Source organism: Erinaceus europaeus, chromosome 2 (assembly GCF_950295315.1).
Source record: "Erinaceus europaeus chromosome 2, mEriEur2.1, whole genome shotgun sequence".
Lineage (NCBI taxonomy): Eukaryota > Metazoa > Chordata > Mammalia > Eulipotyphla > Erinaceidae > Erinaceus > Erinaceus europaeus.
Window position 1 is genome coordinate 196,898,460 of NC_080163.1, and position 15,063 is coordinate 196,913,522.

The 15,063-nt window shown below is 47.3% G+C and overlaps 1 protein-coding gene across 1 annotated transcript; it reads right to left on the reverse strand.

Moving 5' to 3' along the window:
* Nucleotides 1-1,103: 1,103 nt before the first annotated feature.
* On the reverse strand, nt 1,104-14,065 carry LOC103122309 (zinc finger protein 45). Its single transcript, XM_016192467.2, has 4 exons — nt 14,018-14,065; nt 8,473-8,518; nt 4,737-4,863; nt 1,104-3,039 (listed from the first exon to the last, which is right to left on the reverse strand). Exons 2-4 carry the CDS (start codon nt 8,485-8,487, stop codon nt 1,235-1,237), a joined length of 1,947 nt encoding a protein of 648 aa, XP_016047953.2. The 5' UTR covers nt 8,488-8,518; nt 14,018-14,065; the 3' UTR covers nt 1,104-1,234.
* Nucleotides 14,066-15,063: the final 998 nt, after the last annotated feature.

Consider the following 15,063-nt stretch of genomic DNA (forward strand, 5'->3'; position numbering starts at 1 on the left):
CTACATGCAATCATCTCCTTTTTTAATATATTTTTTAATTTTTGCCTCCAGGGTTATCGCTAGGGCTCGGTGCCTGCACTCCGAATCCATTGCTACTGGAGGCCATTTTTTCCCCCTTTTGTTGCCCTTGTTGTTTATCATTGTTGTTATTGTTGCCACTGTTGTTGGATAGGACAGAAATCGAGAGAGGAGCGGAAGACAGAGAGGCTCCCCCTCTCTGAGAAAGACACCTTCAGACCAGCTTCACCTGTAAAGCGACCCTCCTGCAGGTGTGGGGAGCCAGGGGGCTGGAACTGGGATCCTTGTGCAGGTCACTCCGCTCTGTAGCATGTGCACTTACCTCACTGGCTGGCTCCCAAATCATCTCTTATAAATACTGTTCGCATCCAAAAGCACTGAGCACACCCAGTGAATTGATTTCTGGTCTCAATGAGTCACAACTCCCAGTTTGATAAGCCTTTCTTCACAGAACTTTTGAGAGCTGGGGAAATGAGCTCGTGTGTCTAATTTCTTTTTAAAAAATTTTTAATATTTTCCCTTTTTGTTGACCTTGTTGTTTTAACATCGTTGTGGTTATTGATGTCGTTGTTCTTGGACAGGACAGAGAGAAATGGAGAGAGGAGGGGAAGACGGAGGGGGAGAGAAAAACAGACACCTGCAGACCTACTTCACCGCTTGTGAAGCGACTCCCCTGCAGGTGGGGAGCCGGGGCTCGAACCAGGATCCTTATGCCGGTCCTTGCGCTTTGCGCCACATGCGCTCGACCCGCTGCGCTACCGCCCGACTCCCACTTAAATACTTTTATAAAACATGTTTTTCCCCTACTATGATAGGCCTGGTGATTGAAGAATTTCAGCATCCACTTGGAAGGCCTAAAATAATTGGAGTAGGGGGCAAGGCAGTAGCGCAGTGGGTTGTTGCACATGGCACAAAGTGCAAGGACTGCGCAAAGATCGTAGTTCGAGCTCCCAGCTCCCCACCTGCAGGGGGGTCGTTTCACAGGCGGTGAAGCAGGTCTGCAGGTGTCTTTCTCTCTCCCCCTCTGTCTTCCCCTCTTCTCTCCATTTCTCTGTCCTATGCAACAGCAGCAATAACAAGGGCGACAAAAATGGAAAATATGGCCTCCAGGAGCACTGAATTTGTACTGCAGGCAGCGAGCCCCAGCAATAACCCTGGAAGCAAATAATAGTAATTAATAATGATGATGATGATGATTAGAGTGAACTTCTTTCCCTTACAAATTCTCCGGTGAAGGAAAGTGTGTGTCACCCTCGTCATCAGCATGGACTCGCTGATGAATGATAAGACTGGAGCTCCAGCTGAAGCCCTTCCCACACTGCTCACATCTGTACGGCTTGTCTCCCATGTGAACTCTCTGATGGGCTTGGAGGTACGAGCTCCAACTGAAGACCTTGCCACACTCCTCACATTTGTAGGGTTTCTCTCCAGTGTGGACCCTCTGGTGAGCTTGAAGGTATGATCTCTGTCGGAAGCGCTTACCACACACGTCGCATCGATACGGTTTCTCTCCTGTGTGAACGCCTCGATGAGCCAGAAAATTCGAGGCCCGACAGAAGCCCTTCCCACACTCTTCACATTGGTAGGGTTTCTCTCCAGTGTGGCACCTCTGATGGGCTTGGAGCTGAGAACCCACGCTGAAACCCTTCCCACACTCGGCACACTGGTAAGGTTTCTCGCCGGTGTGAACTCTCTGATGCACTTGCAGACTCGAGAACTGACTGAAAGCCTTACCACATTTTTCACATTTATAGGGTTTCTCTCCAGTATGTATTCGACAGTGAACGTTAAGGTCTGAACTCCGACTGAAGCCCTTCCCACAGGTATCACATTTGTATGGTTTCTCGCCAGTGTGACCTCTTTGATGGGCCAGAAGATTGGACGCCTGACTGAAGCCCTTCCCACACTCCTCACATTTGTAGGGCTTCTCTCCTGTGTGGACTCTAAAATGAATGTTAAAATCTGAGCTCCGACTAAAGCCTTTCCCACATGCATCACACTGATAGGGTTTCTCTCCAGAGTGGCCTCTCTGATGGTCCAGGAGATTTGAGGCCCTACAGAAGCCCTTCCCACACTGCTCACATTTGTAAGGTTTCTCTCCAGTGTGGCTTAGCTGATGGGCTTGAAGGTGTGACCCCACGCTGAAACCTTTCCCACACGCCTCACACTTATAGGGCTTCTCTCCTGTGTGGATTCTACAGTGAATGTTCAGGTGTGAGCTGTAACTAAAGCCCTTGCCACAGGCATCACATTTGTATGGCTTCTCTCCAGTGTGGATTCTCTGATGAGCCTGCAACCGTGAACGCCAGCTGAAGCCCTTGCCACACTCTTCACATCTGTAAGGTTTCTTTCCTGTGTGGCTTCTCTGATGGGACCAAAGGCGTGAGCTCTGCCTGAAGCCCAGTCCACATTCCTCACACTTATAGGGCTCCTCTGCCGTGTGGACTATCAAAGGAGCTTGACAGTGTGAGCTTCTCCCACTGGCTCTCCCACTCTCAAGTCTGTGTGGAGTCTCTCCAGTGGGAACTCTCTGGTGGTGACGTGACCTCTGACTGGAATCCTGATGTGATACGTCATACCCATGCGATTTCTCTCTTCTGTGGATTCCCTGATGGGCCTGAAGACCTGAGAGTCGACAGAAGGTGTTCTCACACGTTCCACATTTGTAGAGCTTCTCTCCTGCATGGGTCGTCTGGTGAATTGGAAGATCAGAGCCCTGATTTCTATCTATTGTATACTCTTTCTCTTTACAAGGTTTTCTTCCTGTGTGAACTTTGTGGCCAACTTGAACACAGAAACTCTGATTCAAGCTTTTACTAAACTCTTCATCTTTACATCGAGTAGCACCTTGCTTTTCCAACGGAGAGTCAATTCTTTGAACATCTATGATGTAATCTTCATGTCTGGTTAGCTCCTTTATGACCTGTTGCCAGATCTGTGAGCAGAAAAGCTCCCTGGGTGGCAGGTATACCCTTGATTGTACTTGCTGAAGGGTCCCCATGTCATTTAGGTATTTGTCTTCTACAAGGACAAAGACAGGCTACATTAGTGCTCTGTTGAGAAATGTTAAAGCCACACATTAAAGTCTACTAAATCAGGGCAGTGTTCCATTTTTCTCCCTTCCTTTTTTGGAATGTGAGATTCTTAAATGGATGCAGGGGCGGACACAGGCTATAAAAGACGTACTGAGAATCTCTGGATACTCTTCCATATTTCTGTTTCTTTTCTTTTTTAAATTTTAATTAACTCGGGGCCGGGCAGTAGCACAGTGGGTTAAGCGCACATGGTGTGAAGTGCAAGGATGGTGCAAGGACTGGAGTAAGGATCCTAATTCAAGCCCCGGCTCCCCACCTATTTGTGAAGCAGGTCTGCAGGTGTCTGTCTTTCTCCCTCTCTGTCTTCCCCTCCTCTCTCGATTTCTCTCCGTACTGCCCAACAATGACAGCAATCACAACAACAATAAACAACAAGGGCAACAAAAATGGGGAAAAAAATGGCTACCAGGAGCAGTGGATTCGTAGTGCAGGCACCGAGCCCCAGTGATAACCCTGGAGGCAAAAAAAAAAAAAAAAGTGCTGGTGCGAGACCAGTAAGATATCTCACTAGACAGAGTGTCTGCCTTGCCATGAGTTCAAGTCAGGTGCAGCCTCTGGCACCCCACCCAGGAGGGCTCAGCACTGAGGGATGCTTCAGTGCTGTGGTGTCTCTCCCTCTCTGTCAGAAGCCATTAGCTCAGAGCACTGCTACTGCATAAGCGCATAACTCCAAAGACATTCCCAAGAAGAATTTAAACATAAATAAGTGGGAGTCGGGCGGTGGCGCAGCGGGTTAAGCACAGGTGGCGCCAAGCACAAGGACCGGCGTAAGAATCCCGGTTCGAGCCCCTGGCTCCCCACCTGCAGGGGAGTCACTCCACAGGCGGTGAAGCAGGTCTGCAGGTGTCTTATCTTTCTCTCCCCCTCTCTGTCTTCCCCTCCTCTATTTCTCTCTGTTCTATCTAACAATGACGACATCAATAACAACAATAATAACTACAACAACAATAAAAAGACAAGGGCAACAAAAGGGAAAATAAATAAATTTAAAAAATTAAAAATATATATAAATAAGTAATGTTGGGACTGGGGAGATAGCATTGAGGTTATGCAAAAGACTTGCATGCCTGAGGCTCTGAGGTGCTAGGTTCAATCCCCAGCACCACCATAAGGCAGAGGTGAGCAGTGTTCTCAGAAAAAAAAGAAAGTTGATACAGGACTAGAGAGACAGCCCACCAAGTAGGGCCAGTGCCTTGCCATGTGCATGGCTCCAGTTCAAATGTCAGCACCACATGGGAGGAAAATCGAGTACTGTGGTATTTCTGTCTCTTACCTGAAAGAAAAAGCATCTTGGGAATAGCAAGATGGCCTCGCTCAGGGGAAGGGGAAAAAAAAAAAAAGTTGGTAGAATTTTCTAAATTTGTGTCAGAACCTAAGACCACTAGAGAGGATCACAATTTGAGAAAGTCCAACACCTCAGAAGAGTCAGGTTGCCAACTTGTAATTCATTTACAGAACACTTTAGCCAGGAGAGAAAGAATGTAATAATGCTATCGTTATGTCTCCTGCTGGCCAGATAATTAGAAACTGACTTACGAGCTCCAGAGCCCCCATGCAGTCAAGGACACCCACACACCATGCAGGTGGTTGAATGAAGTTCAGTCACACAGGGCCTGTCCTCACCCACGGACAGCAGGTTCCGGAAGTTCTCCAGCATCACGTCCCGGTACAGCTGCCTCTGGGTGGGGTCCAGCAGCCCCAGCTCCTCCTCCGTGAAGACCACGGCCACGTCCCTGAAGGTCACCGCCTCCTACAATGTCAAACACACTCCACTGGAATATACTTTACATTTCACATGATTCATACTATCTTCTTTTACTTTAATGAGACAGAAATGGAGAAAGACACACAGAGACCAGAATGCTTCTCAGCTCTGGCTTATCATAGTGCTGGGGGCTGAACCTGGGACCTCAGAGTCCCTAGTCTGAAAGTTTTTTGCGTAACTACTATGATGTCTGCCTGCTCTCCACATAAATCTTGCAGCAAGGGTCCACTAAAAGAGAGAACCACTAAGTGAAAAGAATGTATGTGTAGGGAGGGGTTCTAGAAGCCAAGAGTCAGTTTTACTATGATATAGTTAAATATTCCAAATAATACATACTAGGATTTTTTTTTAAATATTTATTTTATTTATTTATTCCCTTTTGTTGCCCTTGTTGTTTTATTGTTGTAGTTATTATTGTTGTTGTCGTTGTTGGATAGGACAGAGAGAAATGGAGAGAGGAGGGGAAGACAGAGGGGGAGAGAAAGACAGACACCTGCAGACCTGCTTCACCGCCTGTGAAGCAACTCCCCTGCAGGTGGGGAGCCGGGGTTCGAACCGGGATCCTTATGCCGGTCCTTGTGCTTTGCGCCACCTGCGCTTAGCCCGCTGCGCTACAGCCCGACTCCCAATACTAGGATTTTTTTAATTGCTCCCTTTTAAGTTTATTTTTTGGATAAAAACAGAGAGAAGTTGAGAGGCAAGGAGGAGACAGAGAAGAAGAGGGGGGGGGAGATAGCATAATAGTTATGGAAAGAGACTCTCATGACTGAGGCTCCAAAGTCCCAGGTTCAACCTCCCTCCCCTACCACCACTACCACAAACCAAAGCTAGGCTGTGCTCTAGTAAAAAAATAAATAAAAAGAGGGAGACCCAGTGGAAAGTGAAAAAAAAGTTGTTTTGTCAAGGGAACGATAATAAAATGTGAGGTTTCCTTTTTCACTGCCGTTGACCTTTTTCTCTTTAATTTTTCCTTTTTGTTGCCCTTGTTGTTGTAGTTATTATTGTTGTTATTGATGTCATCATTGTTGGACAGAACAGAGAGAAATAGAGAGAGGAGGGGAAGACAGAGAGGAGGAGAGAAAGACAGACACCTGCAGACCTGTTTCACCGCTTATGAAGTGACACCCCTGCAGGTGGGGAGCGGGGGCTCGAACCAGGATCCTTACGCCGGTCCTTGCTCTTTGCGCCACGTGCGATTAACCCGCTGCGCTACCGCCCGGCTCCCTGTTGACTTTTTTTTTTATTGTGCTCGTATATCTGAAAATTACAGAAGGCAATCAAACTACTCAAAAATAAAAAGCTGTCACCAGGGCCAGCAAGATAGCTCACTTGGGTTGTGCGCTTGCTTTGTCATGGTCACGACCCAGGTTCAAGTCTGGAGTCCACTAAGGAACCCTCCATGGTGCGTTGTCTCTCTCTGAAAGAGTTGGCAGTGAACAGTGAAGACATAGTGACAACAACAACAACTACTTAAACTGCTGGCACAGATGTTCTCGATTCTTTTTGTTCTTCTTGATTCTTGCCAAGAAAGAGAAACTGGTGTGTCTAATCATGGAGTAATGTCGAATTACGAGATGAGTGGCTCACTTTATTTTTTCCACCAGAATGATCACTGGGGCTTTGGGGCCTGCACAACAAAGTCACCACTCTTGGTAGCCATTTTTTCTTTCTCCCTTTCTTTCCTTCTCCTTCATTTTTAAAAAAATTTTTCTACTTATTTATTTTAATGAGAGATACAGAGAGAGAGACAGATCAGAGCACTGCTCAGTTCTGGTTTATGATGGTGCTAGGGATTGAAGCTGGGCCCTTGGGCCCTCAGGCATGAGAATCTCTTTGCAGAACCATCATGTTGTCTCTCCAGCCCAGCAGTCGATTTTTCCACTTTACTTTTTTTTTTAAAGAATTTAAAAAAAAAATATTTTCATTTACTTTATTTTAATGAGAGAGAGTAGATACAGAGGGAAAGATACTGAGAGAAAGAGAACAGAACACTGCTCAGTTCTGGCTTATGGTGGTGCCGGGGATTGAACCTGAGATCTCAGAGCCTCAGGCTTTTAAGGTATTTGTAATAACCATTATGCTATCTCCCCAGCCCCCATTTTACTATATACACACACACACACATATATATATATATATATATATATATATATATATATATATATATTAATGAACTCAAAAGCTTTATTAATAGGCTTTCTCCTAGATAAGGAATCAAGTGCTCTGCATTTATCTCATAGTCATGCCTACCGGTGGGGAAGAAGTTTCTATAGCAAAATAGGGAATTCGTTTCTCTGTAAATGTGTCCAGCAGTGTGCAGATGGGAGACATCTCAGAGATATCACAGATCCAAATCTCTCCTAGTTCATAGTCCGGGAAAATGCCAGTGCCCACTATCATTGTGTCTGAGTTGAGGTAGGTCCGAGGGGGCTGTTGGGTTTGCCAGCGGCCATCGCTTGGGGCCTGTGGCATCAGCACCTGCCTGGGGAAAGACTCTTTGCAGACACCCAGGGAACACACGCCTGTGCCTGTGATTTCTACCATGCAAAAATGCCGGCCAGCGTCAAACCCCTCAGAGCTCAGGACAGCTGGGTGAAAAGTAAATGCCTTGGGGCTGGGAGCAGGGGTGGAGACCATTATTTTGCTGTCAAACAGAACCTTCTTCCTGTCTTCAGTGATGATGAGATTGTGCTGAGCAGTTTCAGGGTCTAGTGTCAAGCCACCTGAAACTTGCTGTCATGCACACCAAGGTAATGCGTGGGGGAGCCAGGGGATCTCCTTGCATGTGTAGTCTAAATTTCTGGGGCCTCCAGCTCTCCACACCTGCTCAGCTGGCACTGGAGTCCTCTGGCCCTCAGCAGGAGATCCAGGTCTGTCTGCACAGACATCTCTGTGAGATCCCTCAGCAGATTTTCACTGAGGAACCAAAGGCTGACATCTGGTCTGTCCTCAGTGATCTTTTCAGAAACACTTGCTATTTCTTGTAGTAGCCTACTACCATAGACACAATGATTCTCTCTCAAGAAGCACTTAGAATTTTCAAATTCCCAGAACACTAGAGTTCTTTCAGTTTCCACCTTATCTCTCAACTATTGGTTTTTTTTTAAAAAAATATTTATTATTTTTCCATTTTGTTGCCCTTGTTTTTTTCATTGTTGTTGTAGTTGTTGTTGTCGTCATCGTTTGGAAAGGACAGAGAGAAATGGACAGAGGAGGGGAAGACAGAGAGGGGGAGAGACAGACACCTGCAGACCTGCTTCACCGCTTGCGAAGCGACTCCCCTGCAGGTGGAGAGCTGGGGGCTCGAACCCGGATCCTTTCGCCGGGACTTGCGCTTTGCACCACGTGCACTTAACCCATTGCGTTACTGCCCAACTCCTCTTTTTTTTTTTTTAAATAATGGCAAATAGAAATAAGATGAAAGGGGGAAATAGAGGGAGAGAAAAAAAGAGGCACCTGCAGCACTCCTCCACCAGTCATGAAGCTTCCTCCCCCCTTCCACCTTCCATGCAGCAGGTGGGAACTGAGGGCTCAAACCCAGGTCTTGAACCTGGTCTTACTGGCTGCACCACCACCAGGCCCCTAGCAACTCACCTTGAATTTGGTCATTTTTGTCCTCCTGTCTGCTAAAGGGCTGAGCCTGGGGAAACAGAAAGAAGCCGTGAGAGTTTGTCCAAGGCTGTTGCTAAGTCATCTGGCTGCTTCACATGGAACAGTCCCACTGTCCTGTCCCCAGGGTGGGGTGAGAAGCAGAGCATGGGCTGGATTACAGACACCACTCACCCCTGCAGATGAGAGCCCCTGTGCTGACTGACGCCTCCCACCCCAGCCACACACAGGCAGCCTTAACACAGCATCTCCCTGCAGCTCCTAGGGCAAAGGCTTCATGGTAGGGAGGGTGGAAACCAGAGCAAGGTAAGGTTAAGATAACAGTCTCTGGGGGTCCTGCTGTAGTGCAGGGGTTAAGTGAGCATGGCACGAAGCGCAGGGACAGGCGTAGGGATCCCAGTTCGAGCCCTTGGCTCAAGGACCAGGGTGAAGATCTTGGTTCGAGCCCCTGGCTCCCCACCTGCAGGGGAGACGCTTCACAGGCGGTGAAGCAGGTCTACAGGTGTCTATCTTTCTCTCCCCCTCTCTGTCTTCCCTTCCTCTCTCCATTTCTGTCCTGTCCAACAATAATAATAACCACAATGATAAAACAAGGGCAACAAAAAGGGAAAAAAGCCTCCAGGAGCAGTGAATTCATGGTTCAGGCACCAAGCCCCAGCAATAACCCTAGAGGCAAAAAGAAAAAAAAAGTAACAGTCTCTGGCTCAGGACACAACATAATGGTTATACAAAGTGATTTCTTAAATATTTTTGTTTTTAAAGATGTTATTTATTGGTTAGAGGGATAGGAAGAAAGAGAGAAAGAGAACCACATATCACTCTGGTAATATGGGCTGCCGGGGATCAAACTCAGGACATCCTGCTTGATAGCCCACCACTTTATCCACTGTACCGCCTCGCAGACTACGGCAAAAAGACTTTCATGCCTGAGGAACTGAGGTCCCAGGTTCAATCCCCTGCACTACCAGAGCAAATCAGTGCTTTGTTCTCACTCTCTTTCTCTCTGTATCTCTCATTAACATGAATAAAAACATCATCGTGGTCCGGGAGGTGGCGCAGTGGTAAAGCTCTGGACTCTCAAGCATGAGGTCCTGAGTTCGATCCCCGGCAGCACATGTGCCAGAGTGATGTCTGGTTCTTTCTCTGTCCTCCTATCTTTCTCATAAATAAATAAAATCTTTAAAAAAAATCATTTTAAAAAAGACGATAGCAGTCTCTGGGGACTGCTGCTTATCAGCTGTGAAATCTTAGACAAATCAGTAATATCTCCATGCTTGCATTCTTTTTTTCTTTCTTTCTTTCTTTTTTTTTTTTTTTTGCCTCCAGGGTTATTGCCGGGGCTCAGTGCCTGCACCATGAATCCACTGCTCCTGGAGGCCATTTTTTCCCCTTTTGTTGCCCTTGTTGTTTTTATCATTATTGTGGTTATTGTTGTTGTTGCTGCTGTCGTTGGATAGGACAGAGAGAAATGGAGAGAGGAGGGGAAGACAGAGAGGGGGAGAGAAAGACAGACACCTGCAGACCTGCTTCACTGCCTGTGAAGCAACTCCCCTGCAGGTGGGGAGCCGGGGGGCTCGAGCCAAGATCCTTACACCGGTCCTTGTGCTTTGTGCCACCTGTGCTTAACCCGCTGCGCTACCGCCTGACTCCCTCAGACAAGAGTTTTCTTGACTTTATTACAGTAGCAGTATTACAGGGCTAGGGGGAGAGTTCAGCCTGCTAGAGCACCAACTTGCAAGCTGGAGGCAGATACAGCCCCTGACACCACTTTATGCTCAGCGTGCTGTGTCTGTCTCTCCCTCTAGACAGATCAGATACATAGTTTGACATGAACAGTTATAAACATTTGACTTGGGCTACATAGAAAATTGTACCCTGGGGGTCAGGCGGTAGCGCAGCGGGTTAAGTGCATGGGGCACAAAGTGCAAGGACCGGCCTAAGGATCCCGGTTCAAGCCCCTGGCTCCCCACCTGCAGGGGAGTCACTTCACAAGCGGAGAAGCTGGTCTGCAGGTGTCTGTCTTTCTCTCCCCCTCTCTACAACAATAAAAACAAGGGCAACAAAATGGAAAATAAATAATAATAATAATAAAAGAAAATTGTACCCTACAAGTTGATTGTTCTTTTTTTAAGTCTTTTATCTTAATGTTGGATAGAGACAGGGAGAAACAGAGAGGGGAGGGGTGAGGTCGAGAAAGGGAAAGAGACAGTCTAAACAGTTGCAGCCCTGCTTCACCATTCCTGAAGCTTTTTCCCTGCAGGTGAGGACCAGGGACTTGAATCCAGGTCCTTGTGCACTGCAGTGTGTGTGCTTAACCAGGTGCGCCACCGCCTGGCCTCGAGCGGATTATCCTTTATTTTTATTTTATTTTATTAGTTACTGAACAGAGACAGAGAAATCAGGAGGAGAGTGGGGAGACAAAGAGACACCTGCACCACTGCTTCATCACTGCGAAGCTTCCCCCCCACAGGTGGGGACCAGGGCCTTGAACCCAGGTCCTTGCACATTTTTTTTTATTATTTGACACCTACAGACCTGCTTCACCGCCTGTGAAGCAACTTCTCTGCAGGTGGGGAGCTCAGGGGTGGAGTCCTTGCACATATTAACATGTGTGCTCCACCAGATGTACCACCACCTGGTCTCAGACTAAATCATTCTTTTTTTTTTTTTTTAAATTTTTTTTTTCCTCTAGGGTTATTGCTGGGCTCGGTGCCTGCACCATAAATCCACTGCTCCTGGAGGCCATTTTTTCCCCCTTTCTTGCCCTTGTTGTAGCCTCGTTGTGGTTATTATTATTGCCATTGTTGATGTTGTTCGTTGTTGGATAGGACAGAGAGAAATGGAGAGAGGAGGGGAAGACAGAGAGGGGGAGAGAAAGACAGACACTTGCAGACCTGCTTCACCGCCTGTGAAGCGACTCCCCTGCAGGTGGGGAGCAGGGGTTCGAACCGGGATCCTTACGCCGGTCCTTGTGCTTTGCACCACATGAGCTTAACCCACTGCGCCACCGCCCAACCCCCAGACTAAATCATTCTTTTTTTTAATTTTTTTTTATTTTATATATATATTTTTCCCTTTTGTTGCCCTTGTTGTTTTATTGTTGTAGTTATTATTGTTGTTGTTGGATAGGACAGAGAGAAATGGAGAGAGGAGGGGAAGACAGAGAGGGGGAGAGAAAGACAGACACCTGCAGACCTGCTTCACCGCCTGTGAAGCGACTCCCCTGCAGGTGCGGAGCCGGGGTTCGAACCGGGATCCTTATGCCGGTCTTTGTGCTTTGCGCCACCTGCGCTTAGCCCGCTGCGCTACAGCCCGACTCCCACTAAATCATTCTTAACAGTAACATGCTGCCGGATGCCAGAACCGCTAGAATAAATGATTCGTACTATACTGTTAACTCTCCCAAGTAGCTGCCGGGAGGCAGCAAAGTAGAAGAAAAATTGGACTCTGAAGCATGAGGCTGAATTCCATCCCTAAGCATCACAGGGACCGGAGTGTTGCTGTTTCTCTCTCCCAGTCTTTCACTCACTCATAAAAAAATTAAAAATAAATAGAGCAGAGGGTAGATAGCATAATGGTTATGCAAACAGACTCTCATGCCTGAGGCTCCAAAGTCCCAGGTTCAATTTTCGCACCACCATAAGTCGGAGCTGAACAGTGCTCTGGTTAAAAAGTGAAAATTAAAAAAAAATAAATAAAATCTCCAAATATACATACATAGTAAATACTCCTAATTTTATTTTCATTATTATTTATTTAGTTTTTGTTTTATCTTTTTTAAAAAATATTTATTCCCCTTTTTTGTGTGTTGCCCTTGTTTTTATTGTTGTAGTTATTGATGTCGTCGTTGTTGGACAGGACAGAGTGAAATGGAGAGAGGAAGGGAAGACAGAGAAGGAGAGGGAGAGAAAGACAGACACCTGCAGACCTGTTTCACGGCTTGTGAAGTGATTCCCTGCAGGTGGGGAGCCCGGGGCTGGAACCCGGATCCTTAAGCCGGTCCTTGCGCTTCACACCACATAGGCTTAACCCGCTGTGCTACCGCCTGACTCCGTTTTTCATCAGAGACTCACTATTCTGGCCAGACTTTTTCAGACAGGTAGGTAGGAACCACAATGCCAAAACCACCTACAGTGCAGCAGAAACCAGCCTTCCTGGGTCATGCACAGGACCGAGCCACACATTAAGTGAGCTGTGTTTACCACTCCTGCTATGTATTTTGCTACACAGAGCTCAGACTGATAGCTTCTTGATTTGTTGTTGGAATCGTTTATTTATTTATTTATTTATTTAGTCATCATTGGAGTGTCACTATTCCAGGTGGAATTTTTAAAGACAGCACTTAAATTCCCACCAGTGCAGTGGGAGCCAGGCTCCAACCTGGGTCGTAAGCGTGGCAAAGCAGTACAGTGTCCAGGTGAACTGTCTTGCAGAGAAGGAAACTGAGGCACAAAGTGATTATGCTCTGGAGGCGGTGATGGTGCGGTAAAGCATTTGGTAATGGCTGTCTGTATCCCCATCCCTTCAAAATCTTTTTTTTTTTTCAAAATTTTTATTTATTTCCTTTTGTTGCCCTTGTCGTTTATTGTTGTAGTTATTACTGATGTTGTTGTTGGATGGGACAGAGAGAAATGGAGAAACGAAGGGAAGACAGAGAGGGGGAGAGAAAGACAGACACCTGCAGACCAGCTTCACCGACTGTGAAGCGACGCCCCTGCAGGTGGGGATTCTTCCGCTGGTCTTTGCGCTTTGCACCACGTGCGCTTAACCCGCTGTGCTATTGCCCGACTCCCCCTTCAAAATCTTTTAAGATGGTCTGGGTAGTCAGGCTTCTGCAAACGACTTTCACGCCAGAGACTCTGAGGTCCCAGGTTCAATCTCCAGCACCACCATCAGCCAGAGCTGAGCAGTGTTCCGGTTTAAAAAAAGGGGGAGGGGGGAATCGAGCGGTAGGGCACTAAGAGCAAGGATCAGCGTAAGGATCCCGGTTCAAGCCCCGGGCTCCCCAACTGCAGGTCTGCAGGTGTCTATCTTTCTCTTCCCCTCTCTTTCTTCTCCTCCTCTCTCCATTTCTCTCTCTGCCCTATCCAACAACATTGACATCAATATCAACAACAATAATAATTACAAAAATAAAGCAAGGGCAAAAAAAAAGGGAATATTTTAAAAATAAAAAAGGGAAGGGGGGAAATTAAAATGTTTGTGCTCAAATAGACTCTCTAATTCGTCTAATCTTGTTTCCTTAACATGCAAAAAAATAAAAAATCAAGTTTTCATGCAACGTAATACCACTGGCAGGTGACAGCGTGTGCACGTGCGGGAGGTGACAGGCGGGGCCGCAGGGAACCGGGGGTCCCCACCCAGCCCTGCAGACCCCTGCTGCCTGCAGGCACCCCACGACCCGCCCGGCACCCTAAACACTGCAACTCCAACAGCGCCTCACCTCGGCCCTCTCCCTCCGCGGTGGTCAGGCCGCGCACTAGCCCCCAGAATAGTCCCACGAAGCCCGGGTATCCCCGCACCCACTCACCTCTCCAGTGAGAGTCTCAGGCCGCGAACTCTAGCCCCGGGAGCGGAAGTGCCTGCGACGCTGATGGGCAGCAGGACTACATTTCCCAGCATGCTCAGGGAGCACGCGCCGGAAGTCCCACCTACCCCCCTGGAGTCTCCCAGCTCTCTTTCTGTCACGCATTATCTCAAGAATTGAGAAAGCATGAATTTCAGGTACTTTAAACTTTATTCGAGAAAGTTGACAACATTCACATGTTAGGGCCTGAGGAAGAGAAAGAAAGAGGGAGAGAAGCGAGAGAAAGCAAAGCAAACACATGATCTACGCAGGCAGAGAGCAGACAGCCATAAATATATATATATATATTTTTTTTTTTTTTAATTTTTATTTATAAAAAGGAAACATTGACAAAACCATAGGATAAGAGGGGTACAACTCCACACAATTCCCACCACCCGATCTCCGTATCCCATCCCCTCCCCTGATAGCTTTCCTATTCTTTATCCCTCTGGGAGCATGGACCCAAGGTCATTGTGGGATGCAGAAGGTTTTTTGTTTGTCTGTTTTTCCTTTTGTGTTGTAGTAATTACTATTGATGCCGTCGTTGTTGGATAGGACAGAGAGAAATGGAGAGAGGAGGGGAAGACGGGGGGAGAGAAAGACAGACACCTGCAGACCTGCTTCACCACCGTGAAGCGACTCCCCTGCAGGTGGGGAGCCGGGGGCTTGAACCAGGATCCTCACGCCGGTCCTTGTGCTTTGCGCCACGTGCGCTTAACCCGCTGCGCCACCGCCTGACTCCCGCAGAAGGTTATTTTTTTAGAATCTGGGCAGGCCCAATACTGGAAATGAGTGAGACTAAAACCACCTGCACCCGTCAGCTCTCGGAACATCCTGGTCATGAGTAAAATGAGGCACTTTCTCTGCCAAGATTTTCCTGTGGGGCCGGGGCAGAGTCTTAGTGGTTCTGCAAAAAAAACAGATTTTGGTGTCAGAGATTCCAAGTCCAAGTCAGTCCCCAGCGCCACCATAAGCCAGAGCTGAGCATTGTGCTGGCACAACAAACA